General features: G+C 44.8%; 2 protein-coding genes across 6 annotated transcripts in view; one reads left to right on the forward strand and one right to left on the reverse strand.

Moving 5' to 3' along the window:
• The window catches only part of LRBA (LPS responsive beige-like anchor protein), a 365,719-nt gene that overhangs the window by 152,737 nt on the left and 188,934 nt on the right, over nt 1-24,048 (reverse strand). For all 5 annotated transcript variants that reach the window (XM_048942610.1, XM_048942611.1, XM_048942609.1 and 2 more), the window contains exons 38-40: nt 19,449-19,573; nt 12,752-12,898; nt 10,027-10,163 (exon numbers count right to left, since the gene is read on the reverse strand). In XM_048942610.1, coding sequence (XP_048798567.1) covers nt 10,027-10,163; nt 12,752-12,898; nt 19,449-19,573 — 409 coding nt within the window. The remainder of the gene's footprint in view (nt 1-10,026; nt 10,164-12,751; nt 12,899-19,448; nt 19,574-24,048) is intronic.
• MAB21L2 (mab-21 like 2) lies at nt 5,727-7,404 on the forward strand. The gene has a single exon (XM_048942658.1). It carries the CDS (start codon nt 5,727-5,729, stop codon nt 6,804-6,806), a length of 1,080 nt encoding a protein of 359 aa, XP_048798615.1. The 3' UTR covers nt 6,807-7,404.

The raw sequence follows: 24,048 nt of genomic DNA on the forward strand, positions 1-24,048 counted from the left end.
CATGGACAGTGTCCAGTCCCAGCAAGCAAATCATTTGGAAGCAGTCATAGACATAGATCAAAGATTTTTCACTCTATCCAAAGTCTATTTAAACCCAGCTACCCAGCCCCTTGTTGCAGACAAAACCAGTTAGAAAATAAGAAAGACTCCTTGGGATCCAAAGATAATAAAGGAAGATAGAAGGAGAAAATGAAGAAAAGAAACAGACTGGCAGAACCTTGATTTCCATAGGCCAAGACAGCTGTTTTACATCCCGGTTTTATTTCAGATGCTTAAGGAAAAGTAACAATTTCCATCCCTTAGATCACCAAATATTATTTCAATTAAACTATGCAGATGGCTTCTATACATTACTTGAACCGACACAGTTTCCCCTTCCCAGCTACAGAAGAGAGCATGTAGGACTATTCTGTGCACAGGTTTTTATCTAATCCACAAGAAAACTAAAAAGAGAGCAGCATATTCTCAAGGAGTATATAAATAAAATATGCACAGCAAGATATAAAAGAGGAATAGCTAAGATTTGATTCTCTCATTAGTAGAAGTAGCAACAAACCTCCTGCAATGGTTATATAACTAGCAATAGGCTACTTTTATGCCAGCACAATACTTTAAAGGGTGAAAGTTTAGTATCACGAAGTACAACAAGCAGAAAAACAGACAGCTCTAATTCTGCATTTAAATTGAAAAATATTTGAATAAGGCAACGATTATGAGACTGTTCAAACAGGAAACATAAAAAAAAATGAATAAATAAGTTACATTTAAGTAAAACTTGCATGCCTTTTCTACCATAACCATCTTCCACCAGAAACAAAATCATCTTTACATACTAGGAGAGGGGAGAAGCGGGGGGAGAAGCAGAAACAAAAAAGTGACTCGATATATTGCATACTGGTCAGCCGTGCTACTGAGAAGATTGAGCCCCCTCTGACCCTCCTCGCACAGCCCTCTTCCCCCTTATGATCTGCACTGACGGGCGCCTGCTAAGGGGTTGCTGCCTGTAGCATGGCTCAGGAGTACAGTATGTTACATTGCCACTTGGGGAAGTACTTCTAAAAGTGTTAACGTATGAATGAGAAGGTTCCACTTCTGGAGCTAGAAACAGAAATTTTTTAATTTCAATTTAAGAATTTTATTAGAGAAGCCTAGATTAAATAGTAAAGATCCTTCTCAAGCAAACAAGTGTTACTGAATCCAGCTGAGAATCAAGCTGGCAAAATCCCAGGACGTTTCACGCTCTCATACTTTTTAAAATGGACACAATTAACATAACTGATCAGTTACTGTAAATAACAACCAGTCAACACACTGAATTAGGTTAATTCTGCTGGATAAAACAGCATATACCAATAGTATGCAACCACACCCAAACAAAATAAACAAAACAGAAGGGTCCCAAGAAGTTTTTAAAGAAGTAAATGCTACAAAAGCATTAGATGTGTTCTTTTATGGTGCACTTGTTTGATTTTCTCTGATTGTCAACCGAGTGCAAACTTATAAAACTCTGTTTAGAAGCTAACGTAATCTTGCAGCTAAAAGTCACAGCTATTCTTCGAGACAAAAGAGAAGCAACCTGCAATTCAAGATTCAAAGCAACAGAGAAAGCCTTCAATAAGGATCATGGTTAAACACCAGACGATGACATCCACATTTCAGGGAAAGGAAAATTGAGTTCCTTAGAGAGGTAGTTGGAGCCTTCCCCTTTCACCGCTCCAGAAAGGAAGAAAAGGGAGACTTAGAAACATGTATAAATTATTTCATTATCATACCACCCAATCTCTGCATAAAAAACAAGTACAAGATTTGTGTATTACTCTTTGCTGATGGGACGCATTAATGACATCTGCCGAATGGAAAACATCTTCTCTCCCTCAGTGCACGCTATCAGCTAACTTCATAAACACAACTCTTAACAGAATCAGCAGACAGCAAAGCCAAGCCATGCCTTTAAATAAAAAAAGGTACATACTGCACACTACTGAACATAAACAGAATTTTAACCATCAAACCCACGGCAGCCTTTACTGTAACCATTAACCTGGTTTTGCTGCAGAGAAACACAACATGCATTACTGAATCATTTCTTCTCAAATCCATACATTCCCTGCAGCAGTTCAAGCTCCATCAGCAGTGCAGGAATGTATGAAAATGACAGGCAAAGGGCACTAGCTCTTTTCCCATACTGTTTTTCTATAAATGGAAGCAGAGCTCTACAAAGTGCTTAAAGCTGAGAATGTTTGAAGACTGATCCCCAGCAAAAAAATACCACAATGTTAGGATCCACGAGCAGATTAATTAGCGTGTTTTACCACAAACCTGCATCCCTTAGCAGAAAGGACAGGAAAGGAAAGCAGCTATTGGGAAATCATGGAGCACTGGCTGGGTCTTGTCTACAAAGCTGCCATGAACAAAACAAATGAGTACACATTCATATTTCATGTCATATTCATAAAAACACTTATTATCCCTTTTGGGAGCACCTGTTCCCGCATTTGCTTCCCCCTTTCCACTCAGGGGAGAGGAGAGAGAAAAAAAGGTAAATTGGGCACAAACCCTTTAACAGTCTCACGATTTTGGTTAAACTTCGAATTGACTTTAAAATTAAATGCTGTATCGGTACCACGTGAGAGAAAAACTTCAAAATACATCCTTTAGAACAAAAAGGGTCTGAAATACATAAAGCACGCTGCCGATAAGCAGGCTAGCCAAGCAAAAGCAAGCATGCCACAGCGTAACACAATAAAAAACGTGCGTGCTTCCTGCTGAAACTCCCATTTGTTTTCCAGTTTTCTTCTCGTTTTGTCGGTTTGCCTTTTTGTTTTAAGGCTCGATAAAACGCACGGCATCCTCTCTCGAATCGAAATGGGATAAAATCAAAAGGTGCTCGCACATTTCCCGGCCGCCGCTGGCTGCCACTCTGCCGCCCCGTCTGCCCGCAGGAGCGCTGCCACGTGCGGGCCCGCAGCGGAGGAGGCGCCGAGGGGCAGCGCGCTGCTCCCCCCGCACGAGTCCCTCGCAGCTCCGTTTCCAGCAGCCCTCGCTAACAAAACGCTATTGCTGCAGGCAGCGGCGTGCCGACGTCGGCGCTGCCTAAACCAAACAAACACCATGTTTAACAGTCAAATAAAACGTCCCGCAGCCTCCCTAATGAATTTGTCAAGGACCATCAGATCACCTCCGCCCCTGCCTCATTAACTCAAGTATGATGAGACGGATTATAACGGGAGAATGCAGATCAATCGCTCTGAAGGCTTCAAGTGCCTTTTAGTCCTGAGAGTCCCTCTCCGCGCTCCTTCATCCAACGGAGCACGGTGTCCCCCGCCGCCGGAGGGGCTGCCGCTCCGTACGGTGCGCCATCGAGGAGCGCTGACGGACTTCCGCGCCAGCGTCCATAAAGGCAATGGGGAGAAGGGCTCTTCGACTGCAGCTCCTCCGATACCGTTCCTTTCAATTATTCATCCCGGCGAGAGCAAATTCCGCCACAGCCGAAGCCAATCTTAATGCGGCGCGGCCGCAATCGCCCAGAGAAAGGCTTCACGTGCATTATTTGCTGGAAGTGTTTAAGTTTATTGCTCAAATGATGTTTCTAATTAGCGCCGGGGCAATAAATTAAAGTCGGCTTTTGTTTAGCTGATTTATTATTTACTAGCGCTTCAACCTCAGACGGGAAAATTGGTAATGAATCGTTTTAAATCTGTGCGCCGGTAACGCTTTACCATCGGCCACCTTAGCGGGGGGGCGGCCGCCTCGGCTCTATTTTTGCCCTGAAAATAGGCACCCGCGTCCCCCCACCCCCGTCCGACCCGGCGTCTGCCAGCTCCGCCGCTCCTCCCGCCCGCCCTGGCCGACGGTGCCACGGCCCTCCTCGCCGCTCCTTGAGGCGGCTCTACCCGGAGCCGCCCCCGGCCGTTCTCCCTCCCGCCGGGCACCTGCCGGCCCTGCCGAGCCGCGGTGTCCCAGCCGCAGCGCCGTGATGTAATGCCCGAAACGTGCGGCTCGTCGGTGACAGCGCCCCGAGCAGCACCGGCGCCGGGCACGTCCATACTTACTACACCCAGCGTGCCGTTGTACGGCCGGCGTAAGACATGTTTCTAATTTAAACGCACGCGGCAAACAGACGGCGATATTTTATTTAGTAAAATTAACCATCCACAACGAAAAGCAAAAAAGAAGCGGACGCAGAGCGAGCCGAGACCCCGCACGGAGCGCACGGCGTGCAAACGGCCGCGGCCTCGCTCCCGGCGCACCGGGGATCCGCCGGGCCCGCCGCAGGGGGGAACACACAGCCCGGGGAACAGCGGTGAGAAGGGGGCGGACGTCACCTCTCCCCACATCGGGAGTTTGTAGGGAAAAGAGTTCGTTTTGCTCCGGCGTTCCACGAACGCCCACTCGCTGCCTTTCTGCACCGCCGCGACACTGGTGCGATTATACATCCAAACCACTCAGAGCTCTCAGTAACACAAACTCGCATAAAATACAGTTTATTTTTCTAATAACTCCATCTTCCACTTCAGAAAGATGAGCGCAACTTTACTACGCGGATTTATCACCGTTAACGGGCCCGCGGCGCGCCACCCCGCCCCGGCCACTCTCCCACTTTCCCCGCTAAGCCCGATACCGGCGCCGGGACATTTACAGCAGCGCAGTCCTCCGCCCCCCACCCGCCTTCCGCCTCACGCACACCGCCGGAGCTCCGGCACCCGGCGCCCCCGGGCCGCGAGCTGCCGGTGCCCGGCCCGAGGCCGCGGCCGTGCGCGTCGCCGTACCCGCGCCCCCCGCGCCCCTCCCGCCGGTCCCGCTCCGGCCGCGCCCGGTGCTACGATTGGCCGCGCCGCTGACAGCTCGGCGGCGATTGTAGGAGACGCGCTCCGCCCCTCCGCCGCGGCCGGGGCCCATTCATAAAGTAACCACGGCGCCAGCGCGTCCAGAGCCGCGCGGATACGCGGAGAAGGAGGAGGAGGAGGAGGAGGAGAGGCGCGGACAGAGAGAGCCGCGGCGCGCACAGCCAGGGGTGGGGAGGGGGAGGAGAAGCGCTCCCGGGCATACCGCACCGCCCTCCTCCCGCCCGGGATAACACAGTGTGTGCAAAGAAAAACAAACCCCAACAATCCGTGCCGAGCCGCAAGACGGGGATGAGCGAACGCAGAGCGGGCGCACAACTCTGCGAGTAACGATCGCGGGAGCCGCGCAGCTCCAGGGCCAGAAGGGCGCTCGGCGGCATCCGGCGGCGGCGGGGCACGCACCGAGAACGGACCGAGGGCGGCGGCCGGACGGGGCTCGCTCGGCGCTCGGGGCACCGCACGCCTTTCTCCTCCTCCTCCTCCTCCTCCTGCTCTCGTCCCGCAGACGGTGCCAAACTTCGCCGCCGACCGGCGTTTCTGCGGGGAACTCCTGCGCGACTTCGCTCGGGCTCTTTCGATTCCATGAACTGCTGAAGCGGCCGTGCAGCGGCGCGGGGGGGCGGGCGGCCGAGCGCAGCGGCAGCATCCACCTCCCGGCCCCCGCCGCCCCCGCCGCCCCCGGGCCGGGGCAGCGCCGGGTCGCGCCGCTTCGTGCCGCCGCCTCCTCCTCCTCCTCCGACCCGCGCTGCCGCCGTCCGCCCGGCGGGGGCGGGGGTGCCCGAGCCGGCCGCTGCCCTCCGCCAAGCTGCAGCCCCCGCTAAAGCATTGGATCCCTCAACGTACTGCGAGAGCCCGGTCTACAGCCCGGACCTGTGCCCCAACATGATCGCCGCCCAGGCCAAGCTGGTGTACCAGCTCAACAAGTACTACACGGAGCGCTGCCAGGCACGCAAGGCGGCCATCGCTAAGACCATCCGCGAGGTGTGCAAGGTGGTGTCGGACGTGCTGAAGGAGGTGGAGGTGCAGGAGCCGCGCTTCATCAGCTCGCTGAGCGAGATCGACGCCCGCTACGAGGGGCTGGAGGTGATCTCGCCCACCGAGTTCGAGGTGGTGCTCTACCTCAACCAGATGGGCGTCTTCAACTTCGTGGACGACGGCTCCCTGCCGGGCTGCGCCGTGCTCAAGCTGAGCGACGGCCGCAAGCGCAGCATGTCGCTCTGGGTGGAGTTCATCACGGCCTCGGGCTACCTGTCGGCGCGCAAGATCCGCTCCCGCTTCCAGACGCTGGTGGCCCAGGCCGTGGACAAGTGCAGCTACCGCGACGTGGTGAAGATGATCGCGGACACCAGCGAGGTGAAGCTGCGCATCCGCGAGCGCTACGTGGTGCAGATCACACCCGCCTTCAAGTGCACAGGCATCTGGCCGCGCAGCGCGGCGCAGTGGCCCATGCCACACATCCCCTGGCCCGGCCCCAACCGTGTGGCCGAGGTGAAGGCAGAGGGCTTCAACCTGCTCTCCAAGGAGTGCTACTCGCTGACGGGCAAACAGAGCTCGGCCGAGAGCGACGCCTGGGTGCTGCAGTTCGGCGAGGCTGAGAACCGGCTGCTGATGGGCGGCTGCCGCAACAAGTGCCTCTCGGTGCTCAAGACGCTGCGGGACCGGCACCTGGAGCTGCCCGGGCAGCCGCTCAACAACTACCACATGAAGACGCTGCTGCTGTACGAGTGCGAGAAGCACCCGAGGGAGACCGACTGGGACGAGGCGTGCCTGGGCGACCGCCTCAACGGCATCCTGCTACAGCTCATCTCCTGCCTGCAGTGCCGCCGCTGCCCGCACTACTTCCTGCCCAACCTCGACCTCTTTCAGGGCAAGCCCCACTCGGCCCTAGAGAGCGCCGCCAAACAGACCTGGAGGCTGGCCCGGGAGATCCTCACCAATCCCAAAAGCCTCGACAAACTATAGGGCCGGCGCCCGGGCGCACACCGCTCGCCCCCGGTACCGCGGCGGCCACAGACTGCTACGGATCGGCGCCGCCGCGGGGACGGCATCCCCGCCTCTCCTCCTCCGCAAAGGGAAGCGCTCGGACTTTTGCCGCGGCCAAACGAAAGCCCAAAGGTACATTTTCCAATCCCTGTATAGTCCTTTTCTTACTCTCTCTCTCTCTCGTCTGCCTGAATGTTGTCACCAAGTGAAAAATTATTTAACTATATGTACAAATTGCCCTTTAAAAAAAAAGAAGTTTTACCGATGTTAAAAATGTGTTTCGGCGCCGAGGTCAGATGATGTGCTCCACCACTGACTTGTTGCAAATAGTAATAAAAATATCACTTTAACTTTACTTTTCGTGCATGGTTCTTAAGTTCGGGCCGGCAGGGCCCTTCCAAACCGCAGAAGCGACACTTAAAAAAACAAAACCCGAAGCGGGACGGCGGGACGCGCCCGGAGGCTGAACGCGAGCCCTCCGCTCGGCGCAGTCCCTCTGTTTCCCGTTAAAACGGGGCGCTGAGAAAACCCTTTGCTCCGCGTGCGAGCACTGCTGTACCGCCTTACGTTCCGTGTCTTTTCCCCTCCGTCCTGAGCCATGCCGAGCATCGCCCCGCGGCAGGCAGGCAGCCCGCCCGCGGCGTTTCGCTTTGCATCGCGTGCGCTCGTTTTCGCTTCCAGCTTCCTTTTTAATTCTTCTTCTTCTTTTTTTCTTTTCTTTTCTTTTTTTTTCTTTTTTTTTTTTTTTTTCTCCTTTTTTTTTCCCCACTAAACCTCTAGCGCTTGTATTTCGCGTTACAAACTCCCCGTGCTAACGCGCCGTCCCGCTGGACGCGAAGTACGGAGCCACCCCGAACGGTGTCGGCGCCTCACCGCCCCGCTCACTCGGCGGCAGCGGCACCGATGGCTGTGGGTCTCTCCACGGGCTGCCCGCTCGGGACGGGAGCTCCCGGGACACCCTGCGCCGTGCCCTCCACCCGCAGCTTAACTTCCCCGCCTTGGAAACGATTGCAGCGCTTTTCAGCGTTAACGGCGCCGTCGTTAGCTGCCCCGCTCCCCCCCCATCCCCACTCCGACGGGCTTCCGAGCCGATTTTCAGCCTTTAGTACAAGCTTCGGCGTCCCTCGGAGGGGAGGCGAAAGGCAACTTCTCGCTCCGAAACGCCGCTTCCGTTTCTTTGCGGTGCGACCGCAAAGAAACGGCCGTTCCCATTCGAAGCGAGAAAACGAACGAAGCGAGAGGCGCGGGCAGCGCGGCGGGGCCGGGAGGGACGCGGTGCAGCCCCACCGCCCCCCGGCTCACCTGGCGGAGCGGCCGTTTCTGCGGGAAAACAGCCCTGATCTGAGCGGCACTCGTAGCATCGCCAGCGCGGCGCTCGTTCCGCACCCTGTCACACTGTTTTCTTTGTGGTACTTTGGACAAACAGACACGTACCTTAAATTTAGCTAACGGACGAAGCCTCGTTAATTAAGGGCGCCTTCTGAGCTACTCTGCTTAAGGGTTTTGAGTTTTAGGGGCGTACTTCCAGGCACCGCGATCCAAGCGGAGGGTGGGGCAGGGAGGTGTTAACGCTTAAAAGCGAGTTGCATCGGAAGCTCATCGCTATTTCAACTCAAAATTCACACAGTTTCTTTTTAGCCCTCCTCTCCCAAAAAGAGATATTAAGATATATATTTTTAAAGCTTTCCTCTGGAAGTAGCATCACAAATAGAACGTAAGATATGTGTAGCCCATGCTCCACATAACCGACTCCTTTTCTAAGAAACTAAAAATGTCTCAGATGCAGAATGAAAAACAGTCAGACTAGAAGAGAGCTCTGCCCGCGGGCAGGGAAACAGCCACTCCCAACGATTAGAAAACGGGAGAAAAGAAAGCCAGCTCAACGTGGCCACATCCCCACAAAGCAGGTCACAAAAACGAGGAGAGTTCTTATCTGTGCTTACACGTCCTGCACTGAAAGCAGAAGTGCAGAGTGCCGCAGAGCCAGAAGGTTTTTATGGTGCCAGTACAAGGCACGGCACAACAATGAAGATGGAGGATCAACTTGTCCTCACATTTTATATTGAGACGTTCCCTACCATTACATATTTTAAAAAGTACTATGGAAATAGGAAGCATATCCAAATTTTAAGAGCTATTTCACAAACTTCCACGATGTTTCAGGACCAGAAAAAAGTTAAATTCCATTTATGGTACAATATAAAATCACTCTTTGAGCTGCAGTTTTCTATGAGCGATTAGCTGGAAGAGAGAGAGCGTTCTTTACAAACTAAATGCTTTCCTTGATAGCATTCAACGATCCCAGCTTTCAGAGCACATTTAATACAGATGAGAGCCATTTACTCCACAGGAACTGAGACCTGAAGCACTGCTTAACACGCAGGGCGCTGCCGACAGATCAGCACAAACCCACTATGTCTTCCGGTGACTTTCCCTCACCAAGAAATTACCACCACGCTTAATAATAAGCAGATATTTTCAAGACCAGCAGACATCAACGTGCTTAACGTGGATACGAGAATATCTGCTAGTAACATGCCGCGCTTTTCAAACGCTGCTGCGAGGCTGCATAGACCTTATTATGTCAGAATATACTGCTCCCGAAATTGCAATTTTACTGAAAGGTTTCTCTTTCTAAACAAACTCCGAACATCAAGTAGCTCAGAGCAAGTAAAGCTTGTGAAAATTAACAAGTCAGTTCCAGAACGTATTTTTAAGAGGGCAATTAAGTTTTCTGCTTAGGCACCATAAATAGTAACAGGCCCTGTAAAATCTGTTATATAATGATACAATGCTGAAGCACTGAAAACTTAAGAGCACGGGGGGTTAAGCACGATGTTATGCTGGCATTATGTGAAAAGAGGAAAGTAAAGCAAAGCGTTTGGGCTAACGGGCTGGCTGGACTTTCCTGTGTTCACACAGGCCTGCGATTCAAGATGTCTTTATTTCAGATGCCTCCCTGGAGCTTTATTCGCAGCAAGCTAATTAACATTCAAGTAGGGTTGAATTGTGGGAGGGGGAGAATAGGGAGGAGAGGAGGTGTTGCTCAGGAGAAGTTTGCTAACATATATGGTCAGTCGCAAACTTCCTAAAGCAGGAGCACTGAGGGCCAACAGAGGTAAAGGGAGTAGAATGAAGAATTAAAGGGCTCGGGTAATTTGTCATCATCTCTCAGAGCTCAGGGTCAATGATCTCTTACCTTCGGGTCGATTTTCTTAAAACTGGGATCTTCTTCATCCACCTCGAAGTAGAGCTCGGAAAGAGTGATGGACAGAGTGCCTTTCACCACCACCGAGGGTGCCACCAGCTGAGCTGGCGTGCTCAGGGCAACTGGACCTGCCAAAGAGTACAAACACCAAACACTGTCACCAACACTTGTTTTTCAAACCCGGAATATGAAAATAAATAAAACAAAGATCATAGCCCTTCCTTAAAAACCAAGAATCTTTTTATCCCAGAAGGGAACATATGTAATAGATTTACAGTTTCCCTGTTCTGCGCGAAGTCGAAGCTGCTACAATTGCAAACTGATGCATATATTATAGATGCCAGAGCTGCCTTTAGCATGGCAAGACACGGTTTTCACTCAGACATTTTCTTTTTGAGAAACTTCGGCGGTTGCATTCCTTCTGTTGTATGCAATACAGGGAGTGCATACACCAACACTTGAAATCTTACTGTCAGATGTGTTCTGTAGCTACTGGAGAGTTTCCATAGCTTTCTACAAAGATGAAGAAAGCAGTCGAGGCTCAAAATTGTCTGATTGTGAAGTGCTCCCTCATGGATGACAGAAATCTAAGTTACACAGCCTTACAGAGCCTGTAAGGCTCTGTAAAGATTTAAAAATGTTTTAAAGATGCTTTTGATTTCACATTAAATATTTTTCAAGGATTCCGTACAGCATTAGTGTAGCTCGGGGACTAGGGGAGTAAACAGCTGGAGGGTTGGTTTCTAACTGAATGAATTTTTATTGGAATGATCACATCTCCACAGGGCTTATCATAGGGACAAATCAGACGACCACTGAAAACAATAGGTTAGGCACAGATCTGACAATACAGGAGCTATTATATAAACTAACACACGCAGAAAGAAAATAAGTTAGGTTTGTCATTTAGCTGATTATGAGGTAAGGAAATGAAGGTTCTCGGTTGCAGTATTATCTGGCTTTTATAAAGCAGGTGAAGATAAGAAAGTGACACGGACGATTTTGTTTTAATAAAGCATCTAAAAATGAGGTACACACGTTCAGGTAATCAACGTGAGAATTACTGACAAAAAATTCAGATGAACTGTCATTTCCGTCAATTGTTAGGAGGGCGATGGTCCTTAATCTCGCATCAATCTCAATGTGTGCCACTAGGACAAAAGAAGAGATGCTCTGCTGAGATCAGAGCAGCTTTGCCCTCTATTCCCAATGTACAAATACATTGTGTTTGCAGATGGGCATGAGATAGCTGCAGAACTGCCATGATTTCCCAAAGCTCACCCCCACAAATGGATGAAATAAGCAGCTATGTGTTCTTTTGCTGTCTCCCTTTGCCCTCTGTACATTAGCATGTAATCCAGAGGAGAAATAACATTTTTTCAATCACCCTCAGACATTCAATTACAGGGCAAGCAGACAGCTGCAGAAGCTGGGGCAGCCCAGGTCCTGCAGAAGACCCCTGACAATTTCCACTTCATTTCTAACCCACACCACTTTATTAGTGAGGATTACTTCTTAATCCTATTGCCATTGTCAAGATTATATAATTAAACTCCCCTTTCACCTCTATTACTGTATGAATGTATTACTAGAAGCAATGAATATATAATAAAAGAGAAGGAAACAGAGAAAGCTGTTGAGAAGAAAGCTCATGGTAGAAAGGAAGGAAAAAGAGATTCACATACATTAAAGGCTATTATTCTCCTGCTTCTTTCTTTTACTTCACGTTCCTACCCCAACTGGTTTCTTTTACTATTATTATGCTGTGTTTTTAAATATTAAAAAGAGTGGAAAGCAGTTCAGACAAGGGATGAGCAAATTGACAATAATCACTTCCAATAATTTCATTTAACTATCAGAATGTAAGCTCATCATATCGGATTTTCAGGAAATTATCCAAGAAACATTTTTCTCTAAAGAAAATGAGCAAGGGATACCAGCTGAGAAAGAAGAACAGAGAGAAATTTGTATAGTTGAGTAATCCCATGCCCTTCAAATAACAATGAAGACACTCTGTAACCCCCCAGTCCCCAAACCTAGGAAGTTACTGTTTACATTCTGAACTGTACAGAATGGACTCCTTCCACTTGGATTGCAACATCAGCAAAGGCTGCACGAAAGTTGGTCAAATTCATCAAGCTCAAGGAACTGAAGTACTGTTTTAATTTTTCTTCCAGGAAAAGTGAAGTCAAATACGGGTACGGTGGAGAAGGCACTCAATCTGGGGGGATAACCAGGGACTTAAAGGAGTTAAATCCAGTGATTGTGTAGATTCTTCAAATGCGAGTGAATAATTCATATTTGAAATTGTACAAACGAGGGGGGGGGAACAGAAGCTCTCCAAAGCCTTTAATTACAAACTTGCCTAATACTTGCCTAATTGCCCACGGGGCCTTATGTTTTGAGGAGTGTAACAAGGTCAAAAATAAAAGAAGCTCTTGGCTGAGTAGAACTGCTTTTTCTAAAGAAGGTTTCCTAGAACACAGGCATCTGCTCTGCAAGGCAGATGGCTATAAAAATTGGAGAAAGAAAATGCACAGCTCTCCTCAAGTAAATCCCCAGCATCAGATATGTACAGAAAAATGATGTTAATGATTCATTTATGGGCAGGAACAACGTATGGGTGTGCATGGCAAAGTATTATTCGCTGCGGAGCTGCTGAGAAGAGAACTTAAGCATTAAGGAGGCTGAGCAGAAACCAGATAGCTGCAGTTACCTGTTAGGTTCTCCACTTCTCTCTCCTCAATGAATGACGTGATATCATCGTCGCCTTCCAAGAGAATCTCACTTTCTGAGTTCTGATTTCCTAAGGCTTGGCTCTTGATAGACTGCTTTCCTTTAACAAGTATATCTTCATCGGGAGCTGCAATGAGAAAGGCACAGCGCTCTGTCAGCTCTCAGAGACAAAGCAGTACGGCGCTGTGGTTTTTTGTACAAAAATGCAAGTTCAGAAAAGAAAACGCAGTTTGGGACAACCTGTGGGAAGTAGCTGCCTTAATCCCCTAATGTTAGGACACAACTAGTTTTAATCCTATTAAGCCTGCTCAAAATTACCCGCAGCTCTCCTCAGCGGCTAACTGCGCCGCAAGCGTTGAAGGCAGCGCAGGGGCACCTACAAGCGGCTCTTCCTCGCGGCTGCCGGTCAGACTCCGAGCCCCGCTCCGTCTCGGCGGCGGCGGCGGCGGCGGCGAGCGGCGCCGCTTCCCCGCACGCTCCGGGAGGGCACCGGGGGAGGCGGCGGGACGGCTCTCCTCGCTTCCCCGGCGGGAGGCCGAGGAGGACGGCCGCGTGCACCTGCCCTCAGGAGGAGCGGGCACCGTCGGCGGGAACCTGCGCGTGCCGGCGGCGCCGCGAGGCAGGCGGGAGCGGGCAGCTCGTGCCACCGCCGCCGCGCGCTTCGGGCGGAGCCGGGGCCCCGCAGAACCACGGAGGCGCGCCGGGAGCGGCTGCATCTCCACGGCGAGGGCCTCGCGGAGGTTTTGCTTAGCTTACGAGCTCAGAGCTGCAGCAAAACAAAACCAACCAACCAACCAACAGAAAAAAAGACACCAGAGCTCACTATACCGAAGCTAGCACTTACTGTGGGAAAGGCAAAAACAAACAAACAACATGAACAAGACACTTCTTCTCCCTCCCTTCTCTCCCCGCAGTTTAAAATGAGCACACTATTTCTTAAATATATTGAGAATGCCCGTGGCACTGCGCCTGTGCAAACCCTGCACCACAAGCAACTCGCTGCAACACATTGCAAAGTGCTGCCTCGGAGCGCTGCCACGCAGGACGGGAGTTGTGCTACTCGTTTGAAACCAAAATGTTACCGTGCAAACACTTCCAGCAGGAGGCAAGTCCCCAGTGGCGAGTTATACAGCTTAAATTAACTACATATATGCACATAAATTGCGAGTAATAGACTTTGCAATTAAGTGAAAAATAACAAAATAAAAATACATTTAAAAAAAAAAAACCTCTAAAATATCCCAACAAATGCCCCGTGCTTGCTGTAGATAATAATAATAATAAAAAATAAAAAAATAAAAAAGAGAGAAAGAAACAAAAGAGGTTCATCTTGCCATACTGCCACACAGAATAGGCTTCCAATTCTGCAGGACAATTTCTCCCCAAGCTATCACTGCCACTTGTACGTAAGCAATAAGCAAAAAGTGAATTGTCAAAAAGCCCTAACAGCATCGTACAAACCCAAGTTTTACTTTCTCCTACAGCATACCCATGTAAATAATGATAACTCCGATTCTGGAATTGTTCAGTGTGAGCTGAAGCCCTTCTTGTCATGGAAATATGCAGCTGATGGTTAGAAGGGTTTTCCTGTAATTAACTCCCCCTGGAGGATTTGAAGTTAGCAGCAGTAAAATTACCGACAGAGTACTAACACACACCACATGCACTGGCACTCCACAGCCCAGCAGCTTTCTGCTGAAGATCAAAAAAGTAAAATAGAACAAAACCATTCCGTGGATAAAATAGAGGAGAATCGGTTTGCTTTTCTTTTTTCTTTTTTTTTTTCTTTTTAATGCTGGCCAAGGACATGTGTTATTTCAGACACCCATTCAAACATTTTGGCCTCCCTCACCCTAAGACGCTATTTCAAACTTGCTTTCTACCTATTCTCACTTAAGACTGAAAGTCCTAAGGTTAATAGCTCTAAACTCAGCACAACTTGTGACACGGCCTGTCATCCTACCATTAAGAAAAAGTAAAATCAGTATGGCAGCTTTCAACCAAAGAGGATCAAGCAACATAAATACAAACCTCCTGCCTTACCTTCCCTCACCAGATATTTCTTTCCCAAACTATCTTATAGTGATTCAAACACACACACATTGCAGAACTGCCTTTTTCAAGACTGCTGCCAGGCAGCACAATGAGTCCAGGTCTGCTTGTTCTGCACTGGGCTGAATAAAGCACTGCGCCTACAGCCCCCAGGCACAGGGGCACGTGAGTACCTGTGCAGAAATGGAATACAATTCACATCGATTCACCTATGCTTTGCAGATGAACGTGTTCCACAAGTCACAGTCCAGTTCTTTCTGTATTTACCAAATAGAGATGCATGCCACCACGCAACATGTTTAGTTATCATGCGACACGTTCACTACCCACACATGTGCAGGGGTGATGCCACAGCCCAGATCCCAAACCCTGCTCAGACATCTGCTAGGGCAGGCTGCTTTCTGCCAGACCCACCCCTGCTTGGCATCACCACACCTCCTGGCTCCAGACCTGCAGACCTCCACTAATTCGCTTGCCTGTTTTCAAAAGCAAGACCAAAAGGTACAGCCTATGTTGTGCTGGCAGCGTGTTTACCTGGCACACTCATTCCTTCAGTACATTTCACTACTGCACTTCCACACAGTCTTTCCCAAACAGACTGGGAAGGCCCACTCTCAAGGAAATTTTTGCAAATATATCTGACAGCACTTGATTTGTTCCAGCTCTATCTCTGGAATACTTGGGGGTAAAAAAAAATCATTCAGCTCCCGACATTCACAGAAGGACAGGTTATTCTGAATTATTTGGCTACAACTTAAAGAAGAAACACAATTTTTAAAAGATATTAAAAAAAAAAAAAAAAATGAAGTATCAGGAAGCACCCTACAGAATGTCTGACAAATATAGCAGGAAAATCAATTACAGGAAAAGATGCATTAAAAAAATTCCTCTCACTTTGTTTTATCAAAAAAAAAAAAAAAAAAAAAAGGCCTCCTGGAAGCTACCCTAAGTCATTTATTTTTTTAAGACAAAATTAAGAAAAGGAATCACCTTCCCATCAGATTGTTAAAATAATATTTTTCAGACTTCTTTTTCATCCCTTGAGCTGAGGCAAAGACAACTGACCACTCAAGTTCAATACTGTACACAGTCAGTGCTTCGCACTTTCAGTCACAATGCTCTGATCTGCAACACAACTGCTCTCCAGCCCAGCCCACCCCTGCCAGTTCTTAAGAAATATCAATTAAAATAAAGAGACAAAATTGCCTGTTAAGAAGCCAGATACTGTATTTTCAAGCAGATAAAGATTATCCTGCAAAAGCATGTACTGGGGGGGGGGAGGGAGGAGTCAGGCTCCAGCTAGGAGGCTTCGATTACTCATTTTTTGCACAATGTTACCTTCCAGGAACAGAATTCTGACTTTCACACTTTATAAATTGTATCATTTATAACTATTTTGGTTTTATTCTGAACATTAAGTGGAAAGACGAAACAGAGAAAAGCTAACTCTTTCCATTCCAAACCATCCTCACATCTCTTTCTGCTACCCCCAGGTACACTGCTAGACTGACTTTTATAAATACCCATTTGGGAAAGATTTTTTTTTCCTTTGAAAAATTACCTAAAGCCTTTCTTTCCCCCAGGCAAGTTAATGTGAACTTGGGAATGGCAATTAAATTGTCAGAATTAAAAAATTTGTTTTTAACTAGAAGGTAGCCAGAAGTATAGTCATGGGGTTGGTATTGATTGTCTGAACAGAGAACATCAGTCTTCAGGTATTTATTCTGCCACCTCTGCACCAGAGGCTCTCCTTCAAATCAAATCAATCCCTGGAAAAGATTGGTTCTTGCTACTACGATGCACAACGAGGCTGCAACAGAGCTGATTGTTGTTGTTCTCTGTAGGTTTTACTGAACAATATCTAGGCTTCTGATTGTTTCTGAAGCTTTTTCACAGTTGAAAATTGTGATCTTTGCATGACTGTGAGCTCTCTGGGACAGGGAATACGTCTGATTTGATTTGCAAGACACCCAGCAGTTGCTAATGTGTACTTACCGGTGTACTAAAATCCATGCTACCAAGCATGCAACAACACTTTTCCATTATTTATGCATTATTTTCCCTTTCGGCAAGATCCCCTATGTCCAATTTCAGTTTTAGTTTTGTTCTGTTTTCTTTGTAGAAAAGCCTAAATAGGCAGTAGGGAACTTCTGATCCACCATTTTAGAATGATTTTTCTTTAGGTACACGTAAAATTAATTCAAATCGAATAATTAATGATAAATTATTGATAAGTAATTATAAAACATAAAGGAAAACCCTACAGCAAATTCTAAGTAGTCACATCCTGGAACCAGGGTCTGAAAATCTGGTTATGAAAATCCCCAAAAAATGCTACTTTCTGACCTGGAATTAGTTAATATTAAAAAATTATAAGCACATTTCAGAAACAAATAGATCAAGTGATTACTTAGGCTGACCCTTATGACAACTGTATCCTTTGGCTGACACACACACACACCACCACCAACAGCAAAACCACTTTTGTATTTTTATTATATGTATTATACGTAGCTTCTAGTTGAACTTCAGTTTGTACTTCGGTCATTTTACACCTTGCCAGTTGAGAGTCCAAGAACAGGAGCACTGCATGCCTATCTACACTCAGGCAGCCATTAGCTGTACTTTCAGAAATCACATAAATAAGGTAAACTAGAAAATTCACTTGATATATATAAGTAAACAGAATGACAACAGTCAACTAGGGTATTATGCAATTAAATTCAGAATAAAATAACATCAAGAAATTAAATATAACTGAACACTGCAATGGATGTTAAATGCTGAACAGAAGGAATGACAGAAAAAAATTAGCCCTATTTCAATTACTATGGTTAGCTATCAGCTATGCTTTATCAGACAGGGCTACCTCTATTCAGCTTTGTTTTGTATTGACGAAAATTGTACTCCTGTCAATTACAAGCCAAGTATGAGCAGTAACCCTTGAAACAATGGCATGGATTAATGAAAATATCATTTCACTGTGAAAGATGAATAATTCTATAGTGTGCACTTATGTTTCATTCCTATGAAAAAATAAGTTACACAAATACAGGTAGGAGCTGTAAATATTTTGCAGTAAAAATAAATGTTATTTTTCAATGTTTTGTTAAGCAATATAAATATTAAACAGGAACACATGAGGAGAATACTTCAAAATGTGTCAAGACCAATTTAATCTAAGCTACACAATTTTTAAAGGGGGCAGTTCTTTATCCAGTGGCATTAAACAGAAAGAAATCTTGTGTCATTAAAGTCCACAGCATAGAAACAACAAACAGTATTAACAACAAGCCCAAAAGCAAAAAGTGGGTTAATTAATTCTACATCTTGTTCCTCTTTCTATAGAGAATGATGTAGGTCTCTATGAACATTGCTTTTAGATCACTTTATTGACTATTCTCTGTATGGTCATTTATTTTAAAGGACTGATGTCACATTTGGCATTATATCAGCTGACATATTGTAGACATTTTCTTCCAGAAATGGCTTTTTAAGGCTGAGTGCAAGAGGTTAAGATGCCTGATAGAAACTAACTTTATGACAGCGATGTTCTTCTATGTCCATACAACAGTCTTAATAATGTTAAATTAGCATGAAGTGAATATCTCCACATATAATGCATGTGTGTATGCACACATATGCTGTAATCCATAGACTAAAAAAGAAAAATAATACCTACATTTAATGATTCTAATTAGTTATGTGAATTCAAGGAGGAAAAAGTATTGTTTTAATTGTAATCAAATTATTTTTGAATATAATAAATTATTATATTATTATATATTATATTATTATATAAATAAATTATATAAAATCCATTAGATCACATAGACAAACATTCCAGACTAAAACCCGAGGTTCACTAGCTGTGGATTTTTATCTTTTGGTTTGTTAGAGTTCCGAAAGCAAGTGTTGGGTTCATTTTGTAAATGCACTCCTATAGAACAGATAGCAGCGCGTAGCTGAGTGATTCCCAAAAATAAAACGAGGAGAAAAAAAAACCTGTTAAAAATGTGATCTGCTTTGAAAATTGCCAGGTAGGAGTCATCAGTACCATTTACTGCTTGAACAAAACTTTATGTTCTGGCATTTGTAACTATTTCTTCCATATCAAATTCTTACAGAAATCCTCGAGGACTTAAACACACACAAGGTCTGACTAAAGTTCAGCTCTGTAAGTGTTATTTTTGTTTTCATCTATCTGTAAGGATAGGCAGATACATGCTAGGGCTAAGTGAAATAATTGCTGTGAATCTCTGACTATTATCTTTTCAAGTTACTAAGTCATAAACAGGTAATTTACCACAAGAACGTGTGTCCAAGAATTAATGGCAAAATGACACTTTTGTTGTACTTCGTAAGAACTGTATTTGTAATCACTGCGCAGAGCATGCACAACAAGCTATCTCTCAGCTAATATGTAATGAGGGTGCTTAACAAATACCAGCATTGCTTATAATAAGCAACAGTCAGGCCTTCTGTGTACGGACCACGTCCGAAACGCGGTGACAAACCTTTTGGGTCTGGGACAATTTTATAGCATCTTGTAGGAAGGAAGGTCTAACCCTCACTCCACGTACTGTAACCTGCTGCTATTGGTGAGAAGCAGTTTTTACACTGACCATGTTCTCCGGCTGCTTTTAGTGTCGCTTCAGGATGTGTCGATCCGAGGGGGTTACGCACAAATCGTCGCCGGCGCCGCAAGTCATCTTCCCAGTAGTCAAGGCGCCAGAACTCACGAGGACGACTACAATGAAACAGAGGAGCCACATATGTTAGCAATTATCAAACAGCATGGTAGCACTGAATTTCTGCATAAAGCTCTCCTTGTTTGCGCTGCCTTTTTTTTTTTTTTTTTCTTCTTTTTTAACCTCCCCCCTTTCTGCAATCTTTTACTTAGGTATGTCCTTGAAAATAACAATATCACCTTCCAGTCTAAGGAACTCCTTTCCCTTTTTTCTTGGAAGGTGAAATGAGCACTAAATACATCATTTTGAAATGAATTGCTGACAGTGTGATCAGTTTCCCCACACTCTAGTGGCATGTGCTCCGATTTCAGCCTCATTTCAGCCTCAGCAGGGCACCTTTCTCAGTGACTGCATTTATAAACCAGAATAGGGAAAAGGCTATTATAAATATGGTATAGCATTACCTATATTAATCAAAGTCTGTCCCCCTTCATTTTTCTTCCTAATTTGTGCCTTTTTGCACAAGGTCAGTAAATCATACCATGAATTCTTGGTCCAGAAAGTGTTAACTTTAATGAATACCTCAGTTACATGGTTATGTATGTGATAATAAAATATTACTCTGTTTAGATGTGCAGGAATTTAATTAAAATAATCTCTTAAAATATTCATTACATTTAGCCCCTGAGGCTTAGAACAACACAAGAAAATGCATTTCTTTTCCATTTACTGTTTTTAAATAAACCATTCCCGAAGAGTGAAATAGCAATCTATTTCCAAGCAAATCAGATTGGATTTCAGCTTTATGTAGTTGTGTTTTTACATTTAATTAAAAACTACATGTTATGATGTGTAATAATTGCTATATTGAAGGCATACCTTTAAAAAATTACATTTAGAAAAGGTTATATCAAATTCATTATATTCCATTGTACGCTCCAAATATATGTAGGTCTTTTTAATATGGCCATATATAAGTGCCAGTTACTATCTCGTTAGATGATCATGACTGAACACCACTGTAAAACAATATTTTAGCCTTGAAAAGATACCAAGAAAACCCCACGATTTCAGGAATAGCAAAATAAACAAACAAAAAATGCCTGACACACAGAATAGGCATGATAGGTTTATAGCCTGAAAATCTGTATGCTCAAGTTATAAAATACTGGCTTTGTTTGTTAACATTACTAGTACTAAAACAGTAACTGGCAATGTACGTATACATTCCACCTCTGGTCCAGGAGCTAATATAAAGTACAGCTGTCAACACTGACAAATGAATAGCCATAACTAATTCACAGATCCCAATGTTAAAAATACCTGATATCTATATTCCTAGTTTTGAGATCTAAAGGCAGAAATTAGTTTTATTTAACATACACTCAGTTTCAAACACACACAGTAACAAAAGCCACAACCATTTGCACAGCCTTCCTTTTAAACAATTCCTAGATACTAAAAAGCTGACAAAATAATCCTATTCAGAAAAAAAAAAAGTCTATCCCTGTATCCAGCTTTGTTAAATTCGTGCTTTTTTTCTATCATCAATGAAAAGGCAGTGCTATTCTTCATCATCCTGATTTCCTAATTTCAGAAAAATACTCAAGTATTTGCAACAATTATCTCAACATCTTATATTTGCACTTTGTGCATTACAATCATACTACAATTTGAATGCTTTGGTTATAAAATCTAGCGGTTTTGGAATAATTAACCAAACAAAGCAGCATAAAACACAGGAAGATTCAAAGCTCGATTAATAACTTAAAATTCTCCTTTAGCGATTATAGAGAAAAGGCAGAACGCAGCTGGCTATGTGCATGCCTTTGATAGTCGGAGAGCATGGATAGGCACTTCATCATTCTGCCTACCTACATTTATCTGTTAAAATTATTATCAAATATCAGCCAGGATGCAGTCGTGAATCACAGACTGCTCCTCGTCTTCAGGGGAATGATACAATGAGGGTCTATTCATCAGTATGGCAATCGGCACAAGTAATTAGTTCCCTAGACTGAGATCTCCTACAAAGCTTATTTCAGTCAGCACCACAAACATATGACAATGAAAAGCTAATGGAAGCTGCTAAAATTTGTTAACCTCTTCTGCCATCAATCCTTCTGGTATACTGTGCCACACTATTATGCAAAGATGGTAAATTATTAATTTGTCATTCATCTATCTTTCTACAGTTTTGATAGAATTAAGTGTTGCCAGCCTTCCGGATAATAATTTAAATTATTCTAAATTACAATACTACGTTAAAATTATTAGAAAAATAGGAGACTATGATCAAAATACTATCCTGAAACATAATACATCTTTAGTACCATACCTTTACTTCCCCTTCCCATACGAAATTTACATAGGATTCCTTGTTCTTCACCAGTGCAATGACTATTCACTCTTTACAACATACCAACTATTCAACTGCTTATTTGGGTATTTATAACCATTGGCAACTACTGTGTGATGAGGACAAAAAATTGTTCTCTTTACACATAGACAAATACCCAACCAAAAAAAACAACAAACAAACAAACAAAAAACCAACAACTGTACAGTCAAAAGTAAGCACCTATTGTCTGATTCTTAAAAATGAGCCATGTCTAAGAGCAGTTACTGGGACAAACGTGCATGAGTACCAATGTAAGCCAATAAACCAGAACAACTCACAGGTATGACCAAAAGGCTGCTCCAGCCCCATCCCCAAACAGGAATGCTGTAATATGCCCTCTTTACACCTCTACAGCCAGGGGGAGACAGACGTAATTACTGCTCTGACTTGGCTACAGTTTGCTAGCTGAAAGACAGAAGCATAATGAAGCAAAGGGCCAAGTAACTGGATTTTGAGAACACTCTAGTGCTGTTAACCAAGGGGATTTTGTTGTTTGATTTAACAACAGAGGCTTTTGGCCCTGCAGTAAAGGCTGCCATATGGACTAAAGGTGCTATATGGACTGGATCAATGAACATAAGTACTCAATTAGTGTAAGTGCAAGAGCAACGTTCCTCGGGGGACTGGGGATTTATGAATTATAAATCGTATGATTTGCATGGATTTGTCAGGGGCCTCACTAACATGATACACAGTAATTGGTAGCTCCTTAGTAACAATATTGAATGAATAAAAGCAATACTTTTATATTAAATGTCTTATTCAAATAGAAATACCATTACATTGCTTTCTTCTCAAATAGTTCTCCAAACTGCCAGCTGTGTGCTCAGATTTGAGACAAAACTTTCTTCTCATCTCCCGTTTAGCTAAGTAGATAGTTAAAATTGTACAGATTAGATGAAATACACGGTGATTAATATAACCTTTATAACAGAATTTTGAGCGTATAATGGAAAGGAAAATAATGTTTCACTGTCATCAAAGGGAAAAAGTTTATATGCCAACTTATCTTAATTCCAAGAACAAGATCAGGAAATCTATTTTCTTTACCACTTTCAAAGATTAGCCCAATTGGAAACAAAGCAAACCAAATGGCCTGCTACCTTTATTCTGGTATTATAAGAAATGTATTTTAGACTTGAGAATAATCTTGAGGTCCTCATATCCTAAAGGAGACTTAAATTGAATCTAAGCAATACAAGCACAGAGCAATGAGAGGATGATGCTACTGCTGAAGAATTGCTTCTTGTAATGTTTTATGCATGGTATATTTCAAGATATTTTGTTATGTTTATGTCCACAGAAAGGAATCAGTCAGTATACCATGTGGACACAAAAAGTATTCTGCAAGGTGGTGAGGACAGAAACAGTAAACTTACACAAGCAACAGTTTGAGAGGTCTTGGGGCTGCGTTTGGGCCAACAGCTAATCAAGAGTGGATTCTAGCACACCAAAAGAGCACCCGAGCAGATCTTCATATTAGTAAAGTATTAAAAAAAAAAAAAAGAGCGCAAAAAGTGAAACAGAAAAGGAGAGAAAGGTGACAGTAGCACAACTTTACAGAAAATACCCGCAGAGGCAGATTAAAATTAATTTTTTGAGGAGAAATAGTTCTTGCTCTGGTGCATGGCAGTTATTTCCATTAAGTGCAGATATAAAACATCAGCTGATGTGAATTTTGTACTGCTAGAAATTATTTCACCCCATCCACATGTCCTAAATCTGCATGAAGATACCGAGGTGAATTTCCATGTGAGAGACTTTTCGTTGGAACTCTAACTGTAGAGTCAGGCAGGTCAGTCAATCTGCAAACCCAATCAATCCTTAGGCTCTCCTCTAAGGCCATCACGGGGCAATCAGTCAATAATGCCGATTTCAGAGGGGTAACACAGAGCTCTGAGGTAAATTAGTTTCATAGACAACCGAACACAGAGTGGCAACACTGCTTATCTATCAGAGGCCACATTACAGATTCGGAAAGAAATTTGGGAGAAAAAACATTCTGAAATTTCTTCTATTTCTAACCACATGCCTGCCAAAACTTCTAGTTTTAAGTGATTCAAATCTTTGGTCGCCATGGTTCATCAAATAGCTCACACACAATATCAGGTGATACTTCTAAATTAAGTAGGA

Source organism: Lagopus muta, chromosome 4, assembly GCF_023343835.1.
Source record: "Lagopus muta isolate bLagMut1 chromosome 4, bLagMut1 primary, whole genome shotgun sequence".
Lineage (NCBI taxonomy): Eukaryota > Metazoa > Chordata > Aves > Galliformes > Phasianidae > Lagopus > Lagopus muta.